At 44.1% G+C, this 14,770-nt stretch overlaps 1 protein-coding gene across 1 annotated transcript in view; it reads left to right on the forward strand.

Annotated features, from left to right (window-relative positions):
• dab2ipa (DAB2 interacting protein a) overlaps positions 1 to 14,770 on the forward strand; it is a 35,996-nt gene that overhangs the window by 8,861 nt on the left and 12,365 nt on the right. The window contains exons 5-7 of the mRNA XM_014410153.3: positions 3,896 to 3,963; positions 4,199 to 4,308; positions 11,534 to 11,678. Coding sequence (XP_014265639.1) covers positions 3,896 to 3,963; positions 4,199 to 4,308; positions 11,534 to 11,678 — 323 coding nt within the window. The remainder of the gene's footprint in view (positions 1 to 3,895; positions 3,964 to 4,198; positions 4,309 to 11,533; positions 11,679 to 14,770) is intronic.

The raw sequence follows: 14,770 nt of genomic DNA on the forward strand, positions 1-14,770 counted from the left end.
CCAAAGCTTTTCCAGTTATGGGATTAGCTTGTGCATTCAGCCTTTCTGCGACACTTTAAGCTCTTGTAGAAAAAAACCAAACTAGTCGTGCAGTGAAACGTGCAGGGTGATGCGACTGTGTCTACAGAGAGCATCTGTTGGAACGGCTCCAGGTTAGAGCCATTGCTCCCACACCTTGGTGCTGGTTCCAGGGGCGGGTCTAGAGAATTCTTCTTAGGGTGGCATGGAAATCAAAACATATTTCCTATAAATACAGTCTGCAGGTTTTCTTGGCTTTAGCCCAAGCATGAAGCCCAGTAAGTGGGTTGGAAAGCTGCACAGCATGAGACAGGTTGGTTAAAAATAACAGTTTAATTTAAGCTTCACACTCTGTTTATTACAAACATTCAAACTGGACTCTTCTTAACAGCTACAGTGACATTCAGCAGTGCCGTCACTGACACACGAGACAGAACAATGAGTACACTACGCACTAACTAACCACTAACTACACAACACTACACACTAACTACACGCTAACCTTTAACTACACGCTAACTAATCACGAACTACACAACACTACACACTAACTACACACTAACTAACCTTTAACCACACAACACTATACACTAAATACATGCTAAGTAACCACTAACTACATTCATAACATGCATACATTCATAAGCTAGCATGAGCCTACAAGGATGGGGCTACATGCAGGGATGCTAGCGTTAGCCATGTTACCTCCAACGTGTTATATCAGGTCAGGCTAAGTCCACCTGTATCTAGTCACAGGTCTCCATTTCACTGCCGTTTCTCTTTGTATGCATCATTTGTCCACGCCGTACATTTTCAGAGAGTGATAGGCAAGGCTTAATATCCAAGCAGCAGCACAAACACTTTAAAACATCTCCTTGGAAAAGTCGTTCACAGCAAACAGCAACACGTAGCTAGCCTATGTGTCGCTAATCAATCAGACAGCTGCTTACGTTGCACTGCATGCTTAACTGGATTGGTTTTTCTCCAAGGACTAAAATAGCCACAGAAAGGGTAGATGGAAAAGCTAATCCATTAGCAAATTTAATAGTAAATTTAATAGTAAATACGATAGCAAATCTAGTAGCTAACAGGAAAAGGTAACTGTATAGAAAAGGAGCAGTGGGACCACCATTTATTGTATAGTTTATCATTAATTATTAATTCATGAAACGCTTTACTTGCTGGTGCTGTACATTACTGAGTTGAGTTTATGAAAACAAGTAATCATTTTGCTAACTTCTCTATTGGTCAGTGAGGACAAGCTCATAGTGCCTCCTGCTGTGCAGTTTCTGTAAGACAGGATTAATAGGAGGTGGAACGACTGTCTGTGGGTGTGGATACTCCTGACTTTGAGCTTAAACACGAACAAATTGAAAAATTGTTTTACGTTAAATTCGATCTTTAATTATTTTATTCATTAAGACAATACTAAAGTACTCTTTATTTAATAATTTTATTTAAAAAACCATTTCTGAATCATTAATCGCATACAGGATCCAGAGAAAAGTACTAAACTCAGTTCTTGTTCTTCATGTTTACTGAGCTGTATCTTTGCTACACATGTGACCACATGCAACTACTTATATACGAACACAGTGACAAAGACATTCCCGCAAAGAGAATGGCGACTATGTCACCTGCCTTCTCCCTGAGATCAGCAGGGGGGCCCCCACTATCTATCCACACACCCTCCACCCCCCTTGTCCCACTCACTGTGATAAACCACATTTATGATGCTATCCTATATGTTTATAACTAAATGAAACAAAAGTGATATTAGTAAAACATGTGATCAACACATGAAGAAATTTCCATCACGATGGAATGACTGATTTATAAATACTGTTTTTATTTTCACACAAAACTATGAACTAAAAATGTTACTTATGTCTAAACAAATAAAAGAATTAAGGAATGAATTCATAAATTAATTTTCTCGTACAGATTTAATCCATCCATCCATCCATCCATTCGCTTCCGCTTGTCCTTTTCAGGGTCGCGGGGGGCGCTGGAGCCTATCCCAGCTGTCATAGGGCGAGAGGCAGGGTACACCCTGGACAGGTCGCCAGTCTGTCGCAGGGCCAACACACAGGGACAGACAACCATTCACTCGCACATTCATACCTAGTGGCAATTTGGATTATTCAATTAACCTATCCCCACAAGCTGCATGTCTTTGGACGGTGGGAGGAAGCCGGAGTACCCGGAGAGAACCCACGCAAACACGGGGAGGACATGCAAACCACAGTTAATTATTCTGAATTGGCTTTCATCAGAAAAACTGATCAGATTTAATAAAACCCAGACCATCAAACAGTTAATCAGTAACTCTCATCAGTAACTTTTATCAACAGAACAAAGAATTTGTGCTCTGTGATTGGAGGATTTTACTCTCTGCTGAAAAAAACAAACTCACATTCAAATATATTAAAACAGATTTATGTAGAAGTTTTTAATTGGTTTCATGTTTATTTTGAACTGAATTTAAAATAACTACACAGAACATGCAGCTGTCCACAAATAAAGAAATCAAACAAGAGAAATACTTTTTATTTATTGGTTTCTCTTTTTGAATCATTTCTGTTTTATAATTTAAATATAAACACATAAAGGTTCAGTCAAGTTGGGACACAAATGGGTACAAACAGGAAAATAAAATTAAATATTTAACTAAACAAAACTAAATCAAAGCATATAATAAAATTAAAAAATCAAAATTCAGTTTTATTTACACAGCACCAAATCACAACAGCAGTCGCCTCAAGGCGCTTTATATTGTGAGGTAGACCCTACAAAGATAGATACAGAGAAAAACCCAACAATCATATGACCCCCTATGAGCAGCACTTTGGCGACAGTGGGAAGGAAAAACTCCCTTTTAACAGGAAGAAACCTCCGACAGAACCAGGCTCAGGGAGGGGCGGGGCCATCTGCTGCGACCGGTTGGAGTTAGAGAAGGAAGACAGGATAAAGACATGCTGTGGAAGAGAGACAGAGGTTAATAACAGATAGGATTCAGTGCAGAGAGGTCTGTTAATACATAGTGAGTGAAGCAGAAACACCCAGTGCATCATGGGAATCCCCGGCAGCCTACATCTATTGCAGCATAACTAAGGGAGGATTCAGGGTCACCTGGTCCAGCCCTAACTATATGCTTTAGCAAAAAGGAAAGTTTGAAGCCTAATCTTGAAAGTAGAGATAGTGTCTGTCTCCTGAATCCAAACTGGAAGCTGGTTCCACAGAAGAGGGGCCTGAAAACTGAAGGCTCTGCCTCCCATTCTACTTTTAAATACTCTAGGAACAACAAGTAGGCCTGCAGAGCGAGAACGAAGTGCTCTAATAGGGTGATATGGTACTACAAGGTCATTAAGATAAGATGGGGCCTGATTATTTAAGACCTTGTATGTGAGGAGCAGGATTTTGAATTCTGGATTTAACAGGAAGCCAAAACAGGAGAAATCTGCTCTCTCTTTCTAGTCCCTGTCAGGACTCTTGCTGAAGCATTTTGGATCAGCTGAAGGCTTTTCAGGGAGTTTTTAGGACTTCCTGATAATAATGAATTACAGTCGTCCAGCCTGGAAGTAATAAATGCATGAACTAGTTTTTCAGCGTCACTCTGAGACAGGATATTTCTAACTTTAGAGATGTTGCGCAACAACAAAATGAAGTTATTTTAAATGTAAAAACAATATAAATTAACTTAAGTTCAACTAAAATCACATGAAAGGTTTGATCAAACTTATTTAATCAAACAATTTAATTAAAAAAACAACAATTCTCCTTCACCGCTGGTAGTTACCATGGCAACAGCAGAACGTGGCAGCTGATTGATGATAAAAACTACAAATGCTCCCATGATGCATTCTGTCTGTTTCAGAGATGGGGGTGCGCAGACAGAGCATGCCCAGTGCCTCCACTACCGACACACCCACCGCCAGAGTGACGGTGAGCTCTCTCTCCCTCACACACACACACTCTCTCTCTCTCTCTCTCGCCTGCTGAGATCAGCCTGTTGTTTCCATGGCAACAGGAGTTGAGCTGCTGTCAGCTGTAGATTAACTGACTGACCCCACCTGCTGGTGGGATTTATCTCCACACCAAACTCCATCGAATATCTGTGAATTTAACATCGCTCATTGATCACAGCAGCTAATACGGCTTCACCCGATTTCTTCTTCAGGGTTTTCTGTCTCGCAGGTTGAAGCAGTCGCTGCGTCGGACTCGATCTCAGCCCAAACTGTCTCGTCACAGCAGCTTACAGACCGGGCAGATCAATGCAGCTGACACTAGGTAACAGTCAGTTACCCAGAATTCCACTGGGGTCACTTACTTTGTTGTACAAGTACAGCCTGTCAGTTTAATGTCATATGACTGATCCTCTGTGTTGTGAGTAAACCTGCTATAATTTACAGCGTGCTATAAAAGTGAAGACCACAGGTCTCTGTCTGTCAGGATCCTGGGTCTCCTGACCCAGTGTTGAGTTTCTTCTTTGTTGCCCCGGTTTATTCTATAGAGTGTAGTGTCGTAGTTTTCTGAGTATTTAGTAGCTGCCCTCTGTGCCTCCTTTATGTTGGTCTCTGTGTTTCTTAGTTGCTCTGTCTCCCCTGTCAGCTGTATCCCCTAGTGAAGTCTGCGTTTCTGTGTTACATTTCCTGTTTTACTTTGAAGGTTTGTGTCCTACGTGAATGTGTTTCGCTTCCCTTGGCTGTCGTTGTGTCTGTTTCTCCCACCTGTGCTCCCCTTCTGTGTCTCATTCCCCTCGTTATTTCCCAGTGTATTTAAGCCCTGTGTTTCTCTGTGTCGGGATCTCCCTCATGCTGTGTGTTTCTCCCTGCGTCTTCATGTGTGTGTTTTGTTAGATTCTTCCCAGTTTAGGTTTTGTTGAGATTTCTGTTCAGCAATAAAAGCTGCCATTTTGAGTTTAAGTTTTGCCTCAGTTGAGTCTGCATTTTGGGTCCTTTTCCTGCCTGCACACAGCCGTTCCATGACGCTGTCAGTTTATGACCACCTGAGTATTCAGCATGGTGCGGCAGCGCTCAGGTCTCTGAGTTTGTCAAGATTTAATCTGAGCTGTTTCATTGCAGTAATACACTACAGTTTGTTCCCAAGTGAAATCCTGTATGCTTTGAAATTTCCTCTTGTGGAGTGCCAGTAAGGACACAGAGTACCAAATCCCCAAAACTCGATGTGCAGCATGATGAGGCTCGTATCCTGGACGAGCCCCCAAATCTGTAACTGTCCCTAACTTCACGGCTCAAAGGAACCTACGGTGAAAATTCATGATGCTGCTGCAGTTCACGAAAGTTTTAACAATCCAACCTTATTACTAACTCGGCAATCAGACACAGTCCTCTATTCTAGGTTTTATATAAGAAGATTGCATTTAATACTTGGATGAAAATCCTCTGCTGCCAGTGACTGTATCAGGTACCCATGGACCACATGCTGGTTCCTCCTTGAGATGCTCTGCAGGTCACTGTAGTTTGTATTAAATCCCTGAAAATCTGGTCAGCTGACCTGAGATCAGCTGACTGACTTTAAGAGTATCTCATTTGTTGGGTTTTTTGCAGTTTGCTTTGGCTCCGTACCCACAGAGCACAGCGCTGTCATCAGTAACCACCAAAGAGCAGCTTCCTTGCAGCCGGACATGCCCACGCCATGATGCTGCCGCCATCATGTTAGACAAATGGATGCTTTAGACCATCATCTTTTCTCTCCATCATACAACTTTCTCTCAACTTCATGTGCACAAACACATCTTTAGATGCCACTGGCCTGTAGGTGTAGATAGACTGCAGAGTCCTGGCCTGACGAGGTGGCTCTTCTGTGTTGTAGTCAGAGGTTGTTTGGTTTCCCCGATGTATAAATCCTGCCAATCCTCCTGCACTTACCAGCGTACACTATGTTACTCTGTTTGTGTCGGGCGACCCGATCCTTGGGGTGGACCAGTTTTTGGCGCAGCGTGTTTGGGGTTTAAAAGCCACAGAGACGCGGTGTTTAGATAAAATGCGTCTCAACTGCTCCTGACATGTACGGGATCACTACAGGTTTTCGCTTGGGCAGCGGTTGTCCTTCTCTCCTGGATCAGCTGGAGCTTTCTTTAGGAGCCTTCCCAGCTTTGACAAAAGTCCAGCTGGGATAACCACATTTACTCAGGGCCTTCTTGATGTTCTTCTGCCTCCCTGGCTGCTGTGTCAGTGGGGATGGTGTTCGCTCTGTGTTGTAGCGTCCTGATGACACCCAGTTTGTGCTCCAGTGGATGATGAGAGTCAAACCTTAAATACTGATCCATATGTGAAGGTTTACGGTACACGTCAGCTTTTAGATGTCCCCCATTACTGATGGAAATCTCACAGTCTAAGAAGGCTAACCTGCCACTGTTCACATCCTCCCTGGTGAATTTGATGTGTCGGTCCACCGAGTTAATGTGGTAATGTGGTACGTCCTGAGATTTGATTTTCACCCAGGTGTCATCCACATACCTGAACCAATGGCTTGGTGGTGTTCCAGGGTAGGATAGCAAAGCCCTCTTTTCCACTTCTTCCATGTACAAATTGGCCACGATAATAATAATAGTAATAATACATTTTATTTATAGGTGCCTTTCAGACCCTCAAGGTCACCTTACAGTAACACGATGGGTGAAACTGGGGAGCTCATGGCACACCCATGTTTCTGCCTGTAGAACTGAGCCTTGTATGTGAAGTAGGTGGAATGAAGACACAGTTCAAACACACTTGGTGGATGCTGAGAGTGGTCCTGTTGCTGAGGTTGGTGTCATCCTGTAGTCTCTTACGAACTACCTCCAACGCTTCCGTGACTGGGATGGTGAAGAGAGATGTAATGTCGTACGAGACCATGGTTTCATCTGCCTCCATAATGACATCTCTCACCTTCTCAACAAAATCCAGGATGTTCTGGATGTGGTGTTCAGAGCTGCCTACCAACGGGTTGAGGATCGAAGCCAGAAGCTTGGAGATGTTATAGGTGACCTAGTTGATCATGCAGACAATCGGTCTTAAAGGTGCACCCTGTTTATGTATCTTCAGTAAACCATACAGACTTGGTGTGGCTCTGGTATGAGGTCTGGTCGATAGCCTTGTCTTGTTCTAACTGCTTCAGACAGTCTATCACCCTCTTCCTGTAGCTACTTCCTGGGTCTCATTTCAGGGGCTCAAGTGTTTTTGTCACTGAGCAGTGACAACATGCTAGCTTCAGTCATTGTGCAGATATACTGTTTATGAGGTTTAGTCAGCTGAGTCTGAAGGAGTCACCTGATGATGATGAAACGTTTCTCCCACTGAAAACGTCCAGGTGAACAGAATCAACCTTTGGGATGTACCTACCTGGATGACCGAGTGTGCATCAAGCCTTTGTTAGATGTATTACAGTGTGTTCTTCCTGAGTGCACCTAGAGGTTTGCACCTTGTTGTAAACTCTCTGTCTCTTGGTCTACAGCTTCCCAGCGATGCTCCTGCCATGTTCCTGACCTGGCTTATGTTTCCAATCATTTTAATAAATCTGTCATCATCCACTCTTCTGAGCTGCTCACTGCTCTCATTGTTGTTTCTGCTCTCTGATTATTTTATTCTTGTATTATCAGCCTAGTGATGGCCTCCTTCACTGACATCTTTCATGTCGTGCTTACAGTTAACGGTTATATCAGCTCTGTTATCTGTTATCAGCTTCATTAGTCCTGGAATGATGAGGGAACAGGCTTCACCTTTCAGGCAGGTGACAGTCCAGTGCCTTTGGGGATTGTGTGTAAACATGTTCGTGAAGTATTAAAACCAAACTTTTATGAACGCCTGAGTTAAAGCTGGGTGCGAGCGTATGCAGCAGCGTCTGAGCGGCTGCGTGTGGAGGTTGGTGTTGATATAAAACCGGGGAGAGATGCGGCGTTTGATTCCTGCCTCGATGACACCAAATGGAAAATTCCACTTTCTGCTGCAGACAGGAAGTGTGTGCGTACAGGACCAGAGAAGAAGAAGCTCAGAGCGGCTGCAATAACACGCGTGTAACCGCAGCCTGTTTAACACATCAACACGTATCGTACATGTGCGCTGCTGGGGGGGGGCACCCCTGACAGGCCAGCAGAGGAGACAAGGAGGATAAAGAGGAGCAGAGAGGGAGGAAGTAGGGCAGCCTCACTGCAGGGGAGGGGCAAGAGCTGACAGACAAGGGGGGTGAGTCACATAGAGACAGACAGAGAGAGAGAGAGTGAGGAAGGGGAGGGAGGGCTGAAGCTGTGAAGCATCAGAAACAGCAAACACACACAGACAGACAGACAGGTTCATCCACACAGCATCAGCAGCTTCTCCATCTTCCTCCTCCTCTTCCTCCTGCTCGCTGCTGAAGGAGGCCATGAATTTATAGCTGTCTCCTCCTCCTCCTCAGCAGGATGCTCGGTGAGTGTCTTTGATCCTCTTTGTCCTCCGATCAGAAAAATGTGCTGCAGTGGATTTTTGCTTTGTGTGTGTGTGTGTGTGTGTGTGTGTGTGTGTGTGTGTGTGTGTGTGTTGGGGAGGTGCGTGCATGCTGCCGTCTTCCACCTGATTTGCATTTCCATGCATGATTCGTTTCTGTGTGTGCGTTAGCATGGCTGCAATCTGCACATAGCTAGCGTGCTATGCTGTGTTCCTGTGTGTAGCACACAGCATAGCAAGGTTACACACAGACACACACAGACATGCAGCATTAGCCATATAACCAGCTTGTTAAGACAAGATGACGAGCTAACCGAGCAACACACCCGTCCTGCTGTGTGTGTATAAAAAGCTAAAGAGGGTCATCATCATCTTGTTTATCATCAGTTCAATTCAATTTTATTTACACAGCGCCAAATCACAACAACAGTCGCCTCAAGATGCTTTTTTGTGAGGTAGACCCTACAATAATACATACAGAGAAAAGCCCAACAATCATATGACCCCATATGAGAAAGCACTGTGGCGACAGTGGGAAGGAAAAACTCCCTTTTAACAGGAAGAAACCTCCGACAGAACCAGGCTCAGGGAGGGGCGGGGCCATCTGCTGTGATTGGTTGGGGTGAGAGAAGGAAGACAGGATAAAGACATGCTGTGGAAGAGAGACAGAGGTTAATAACAGATATGATTCAATGCAGAGAGGTCTGTTAATACATAGTGAGTGAGAAAGGTGACTGGAAAGGAAAAACTCAATGCATCATGGGAATCCCCGGCAGCCTACGTCTATTGCAGCATAACTAAGGGAGGATTCAGGGTCACCTGGTCCAGCCCTAACTATATGCTTTAGCAAAAAGGAAAGTTTGAAGCCTGATCTTGAAAGTAGAGATAGTGTCTGTCTCCTGAATCCAAACTGGAAGCTGGTTCCACAGAAGAGGGGCCTGAAAACTGAAGGCTCTGCCTCCCATTCTACTTTTAAATACTCTAGGAACAACAAGTAGGCCTGCAGAGCGAGAGCGAAGTGCTCTAATAGGGTGATATGGTACTACAAGGTCATTAAGATAAGATGGGGCCTGATTATTTAAGACCTTGTATGTGAGGAGCAGGATTTTGAATTCTGGATTTAACAGGAAGCCAATCATCATCACTGCTTAGTGTTGACCTGTCCACCTCAGACACCGACAGGCCACGGTGCCTTAAACCTGCAGTCCAGCAGGGGGAGACTCTGCTGTGATTTGTTAGGAGTGAGGAAATGAGCCCAGGTGTTATTCAGGTCTCATTGGATAAAAAGTGATGGTTGTCATGGAAGAGAAGGTCCAGTCACAGTCTGAGAGGAGCGGGAAGCAGGGGGAGGGTTCTGGGGAGGTGGCGTGCAGTGGATCGGACGCTGTGATGGAAATATCGTCACACAGTTTCAGTTCAACGTACCAAATCACAGCATTGCCATGATGTCATTCACTGGTTAGTGATGCCTCCATGTTCATGTTTCCAGAGGTGCTAATGCTAATGCTAGCAGAATCATTTAGCAAGAGTGACATCAAATCAAATTGCACAGCCTTCATGAATGGTCTGTTAGTACAGTAACCTCACAGCAGCCATATTATTGTCAAAAAGGCCACGCCCCTAACATTGCAGACTAAAACGTTTGAGTTATAACAACATGCTTTCCTGTGCACGTGTTATGAAGGAGGAAGCTTGAGTATCAAGCTGTAAACATGTTTATTTCAACATGGCAGTTTGTAGGGACTGACTCACTGCTGCCTCTGCTGCATGGCAGAGGAACTGCAGGTGTGTGGACGAGTGCATTTGGCTCTCAGTGTCCAAATACACCAAAACTACTGGATGGGGTGTTTGAGGTGAGAGGAGGGCTGTCCATCGGACAGTCGGCTGCTGGTCATCGTTCGTACTTCCTGTTGTCGTGTTTACGTCTGTCAGTGATCAGACTGTGACCGTGTCCGTTCACACTGACTCTGTAAGCTCTGCAGCCTCTCCCTGAACTGTGACACATTTGCACATGATAAATAAATAAATGTTGTGGAGAAGCCGAGATCAGCTTTGTTTTCTGCATCGGAGTTAATCAGGTCGGCGTGTGGTGGCTGCCTCCCTGCGCACTCCGTCAGAGCTGCTGTGGTTGTGTTCGGTCCGGAGGACAGGAAGCTGGGTTTCTGCTTGTTAACAGCTCCGTGGAGGAGTGAGTTATGTAACGAATGGAGGCCTGTGTGGTGGAGACATGCAGAGGTCTCCTCGCTCAGTGATGAACGTGGCCTCAGAGGCTGGTGGAGCATCGAGGCACCGCAACGGGATCTTTCCCAGAGGTGCCCTTTGTTTTAATTCTCGGGCTTTACGAGAGCAGCTGTGCATGATTCACAGCTCAGAATAATCCATATTCATACTCAGCCTGCATCCTCTACCTGAAAAACCCTTCCCTAAAATGCCACTTTCTTCTGAGGGGCAGCACCTCAGACCCATTTCAGAGCGTCAGACATGAAGTCCAGGTGTGCCAATGAGGAGCATCATCTCACGATGCAACAGGAAGCACCAAGCCCAGCATGACATCTGTACGTGTAATCACATGTGCTGCAGCAAAGTTTGGAAGCAGATGAAATGACTCTGGCTGAATATGAATCCTGAGCTTTTACTCCATCACTGGCTCGTACATTTGTTTCTAACGCCGCGTCACACTGTAATACTTCAGAACCGCCTTCTTTTATTAAATGTAACTTTACTTTATGACACCTCAAATGTCTTGAAAAGTATCAAACTGATTGGCTTGTGCTGAACCAATCAGAGGTCCTGATTAGGTTCTCCTTGACCTCCTGAGCTTCAGCCCGACAGTTGTTTCAGCTCCACCTTGCTCTACAGCTCCAGGTGAACCTGATCACACTCGCTGCATCACTCGGTCTCTGTTGTCAGATCCAAGTCAAATCTCATGTTCATTTTTCAGTGTAGATCACCTTCTTTGTGTCCCTGGAGACGTCCAGGAGACGTCCTAGACTTCTCTGACAATCCAGGTTTGGGATCCATGCCTCTGGAAACTCGATGAGTGCGTCTTCCTGTCCTGTTAGTAATCACACTGTGTATGTTTGTTTCAGGTGTGTGATGCGTCGGCTGCGTTGCGGTAGCCAGGAGTCGTTGCTAAGCACTGGCTGTGTATCGTCTCTCGAGCTCAGGATGGACCAATCAGTGATTATTAAGCCGGTTCACTCATCCCTGCTGGGACAGGACTACTGCTTCGAGGTGACGCAAACAACACACACAAACTGCAGCACTCCCAAAACCGAGGTGTCCCAACACAATCATTTACATACTGCTCTGTGCCTGCCTATTACACCAGCCTATTAATCAACCAAAGACCCAGACAGACTTTTAATTCATTTGAAAGCCTGATGCTTAGCCTCGTCCACCCCAGCTGTAAAACTCAGAAACCAGTCTTACTTGTTATCATCTATCGTCCACCTGGGCCTTACACAGAGTTTGTCTGATTTCTCAGACTTTTTATCTAATTTAGTTCTGAGCTCAGATAAAATAATTATTGTGGGTGATTTTAACATCCATGTAGATGCTAAAAATGACAGCCTCAACATGGCATTTAATCTGTTATTAGACTCAATTGGCTTCTCTCAAAATGTAAAAGAACCCACCCACCACTTTAATCACACTCTAGATCTTGTTTTAACATATGGCATAGAAACTGAACATTTAACAGTGTTTCCTGAAAACCCTCTGCTGTCTGATCATTTCCTGATAACATTTACATTTACAATAATTGATTACACAGCGGTGGAGAGTAGACTTTATCAAAGTAGATGTCTTTCTGAAAGCACTGTAACTAAGTTTAAGAATATAATCCACCCACTGTTATCATCTTCAATGCCCTGTACCAACACAGAGCAGAGCAGCTATCTGAACGCTGCTCCAACAGAGGTCGATTATCTTGTTAATAATTTCACCTCCTCACTGCGTACGACTCTGGATACTGTAGCTCCTGTGAACACTAAGGTCTCTAATCAAAAGTACCTGACTCCGTGGTATAATTCTCAAACACGTAGCCTAAAGCAGATGACTCGTAATCTGGAGAGGAAATGGCGTGTCACAAATTTAGAGGATCATCATTTAGCCTGGAGAAATAGTTTGCTGCTTTATAAGAAAGCCCTCTGCAAAGCCAGAACATCTTACTATTCATCACTGATTGAAGAAAATAAGAACAACCCCAGGTTTCTCTTCAGCTCTGTAGCCAGGCTGACAAAAGGTCAGAGCTCTGTTGAGCCAACCATCCCTTTAACGTTAACTAGTAATGACTTCATGAACTTCTTCACAAATAAAATTTTTATCATTAGAGAAAAAATTACCAGTAATCATCCCACAGATGTAATATTATCTACAGTTACTCTTAGTACCATTGATGTTAAGTTAGACTCTTTTTCTCCAACTGATCTTTCTGAGTTAACTTCAATAATTACTTCCTCCAAACCATCAACCTGTCTTTTAGACCCCATTCCTACAAAACTGCTCAAAGAAGTCCTGCCAGTAATTAATTCTTCGATCTTAAATGTGATCAACCTATCTCTAATGATCAGCTATGTACCACAGGCCTTCAAGCTGGCTGTAGTTAAACCTTTACTCAAAAAGCATCTCTAGACCCAGCAGTCTTAGCTAATTATAGGCCAATCTCCAACCTTCCTTTATATCAAACATCCTTGAAAGAGTAGTTGTCAAACAGCTAACAGATCATCTGCAGAGGCTTATTTGAAGAGTTTCAGTCAGGTTTCAGAGCTCATCACAGCACAGAAACAGCTTTAGTGAAGGTTACAAATGATCTTCTTATGGCCTCTGACAGTGGACTCATCTCTGTGCTTGTCCTGCTAGACCTCAGTGCAGCGTTCGATACTGTCGACCATAATATCCTATTAGAGCGATTAGAACATGCTGTAGGTATTACAGGTACTGTGCTGCAGTGGTTTGTATCATATCTATCTAATAGACTCCAGTTTGTGCATGTAAATGGAGAGTCCTCTTCACACACTGAGGTTAATTATGGAGTTCCACAGGGTTCAGTGCTAGGACCAATTCTGTTTACATTATACATGCTTCCCTTAGGCAGCATCATTAGAAGACATAGCATACATTTACACTGCTATGCAGATGACACCCAGCTCTATCTGTCCATGAAGCCAGATAACACACACCAATGAGTTAAACTGCAGGAATGTCTTAAAGACATAAAGACCTGGGTGGCCGCTAACTTTCTGCTTCTTCATTCAGATCAAACTGAGGGTATTGTACTCGGCCCTGAAAATCTTAGAAATATGGTATCTAAGCAGATTCTTACTCTGGATGGCATTACCTTGGCTTCCAGTAACTCTGTGAGGAACCTTGGAGTCATTTTTGACCAGGACATGTCCTTCAATGCACATATTAAACAAATATGTAAGACTGCTTTCTTCCATTTGTGCAACATCTCTAAAGTTAGAAATATCCTGTCTCAGAGTGACGCTGAAAAACTAGTTCATGCATTTATTACTTCCAGGCTGGACGACTGTAATTCATTATTATCAGGAAGTCCTAGAAACTCCCTGAAAAGCCTTCAGCTGATCCAAAATGCTGCAGCAAGAGTCCTGACAGGGACTAGAAAGAGAGAGCAGATTTCTCCTGTTTTGGCTTCCTGTTAAATCCAGAATTCAAAATCCTGCTCCTCACATACAAGGTCTTAAATAATCAGGCCCCATCTTATCTTAATGACCTTGTAGTACCATATCACCCTATTAGAGCACTTTGCTCTCGCTCTGCAGGCCTACTTGTTGTTCCTAGAGTATTTAAAAGTAGAATGGGAGGGAGAGCCTTCAGTTTTCAGGCCCCTCTTCTGTGGAACCAGCTTCCAGTTTGGATTCAGGAGACAGACACTATCTCTACTTTCAAGATTAGGCTTCAAACTTTCCTTTTTGCTAAAGCATATAGTTAGGGCTGGACCAGGTGACCCTGAATCCTCCCTTAGTTATGCTGCAATAGACGTAGGCTGCCGGGGATTCCCATGATGCATTGAGTTTTTCCTTTCCAGTCACCTTTCTCACTCACTATGTATTAACAGACCTCTCTGCACCGAATCATATCTGTTATTAACCTCTGTCTCTCTTCCACAGCATGTCTTTATCCTGTCTTCCTTCTCTCACCCCAACCAATCACAGCAGATGGCCCCGCCCCTCCCTGAGCCTGGTTCTGCTGGAGGTTTCTTCCTGTTAAAAGGGAGTTTTTCCTTCCCACTGTCGCCAAAGTGCTGCTCATAGGGGATCATATGATTGTTGGGTTTTTCTCTGTATGTATTATTGTAGGGT

This window comes from Maylandia zebra, linkage group LG12, assembly GCF_041146795.1.
Source record: "Maylandia zebra isolate NMK-2024a linkage group LG12, Mzebra_GT3a, whole genome shotgun sequence".
Classification (NCBI taxonomy): Eukaryota; Metazoa; Chordata; class Actinopteri; order Cichliformes; family Cichlidae; genus Maylandia; species Maylandia zebra.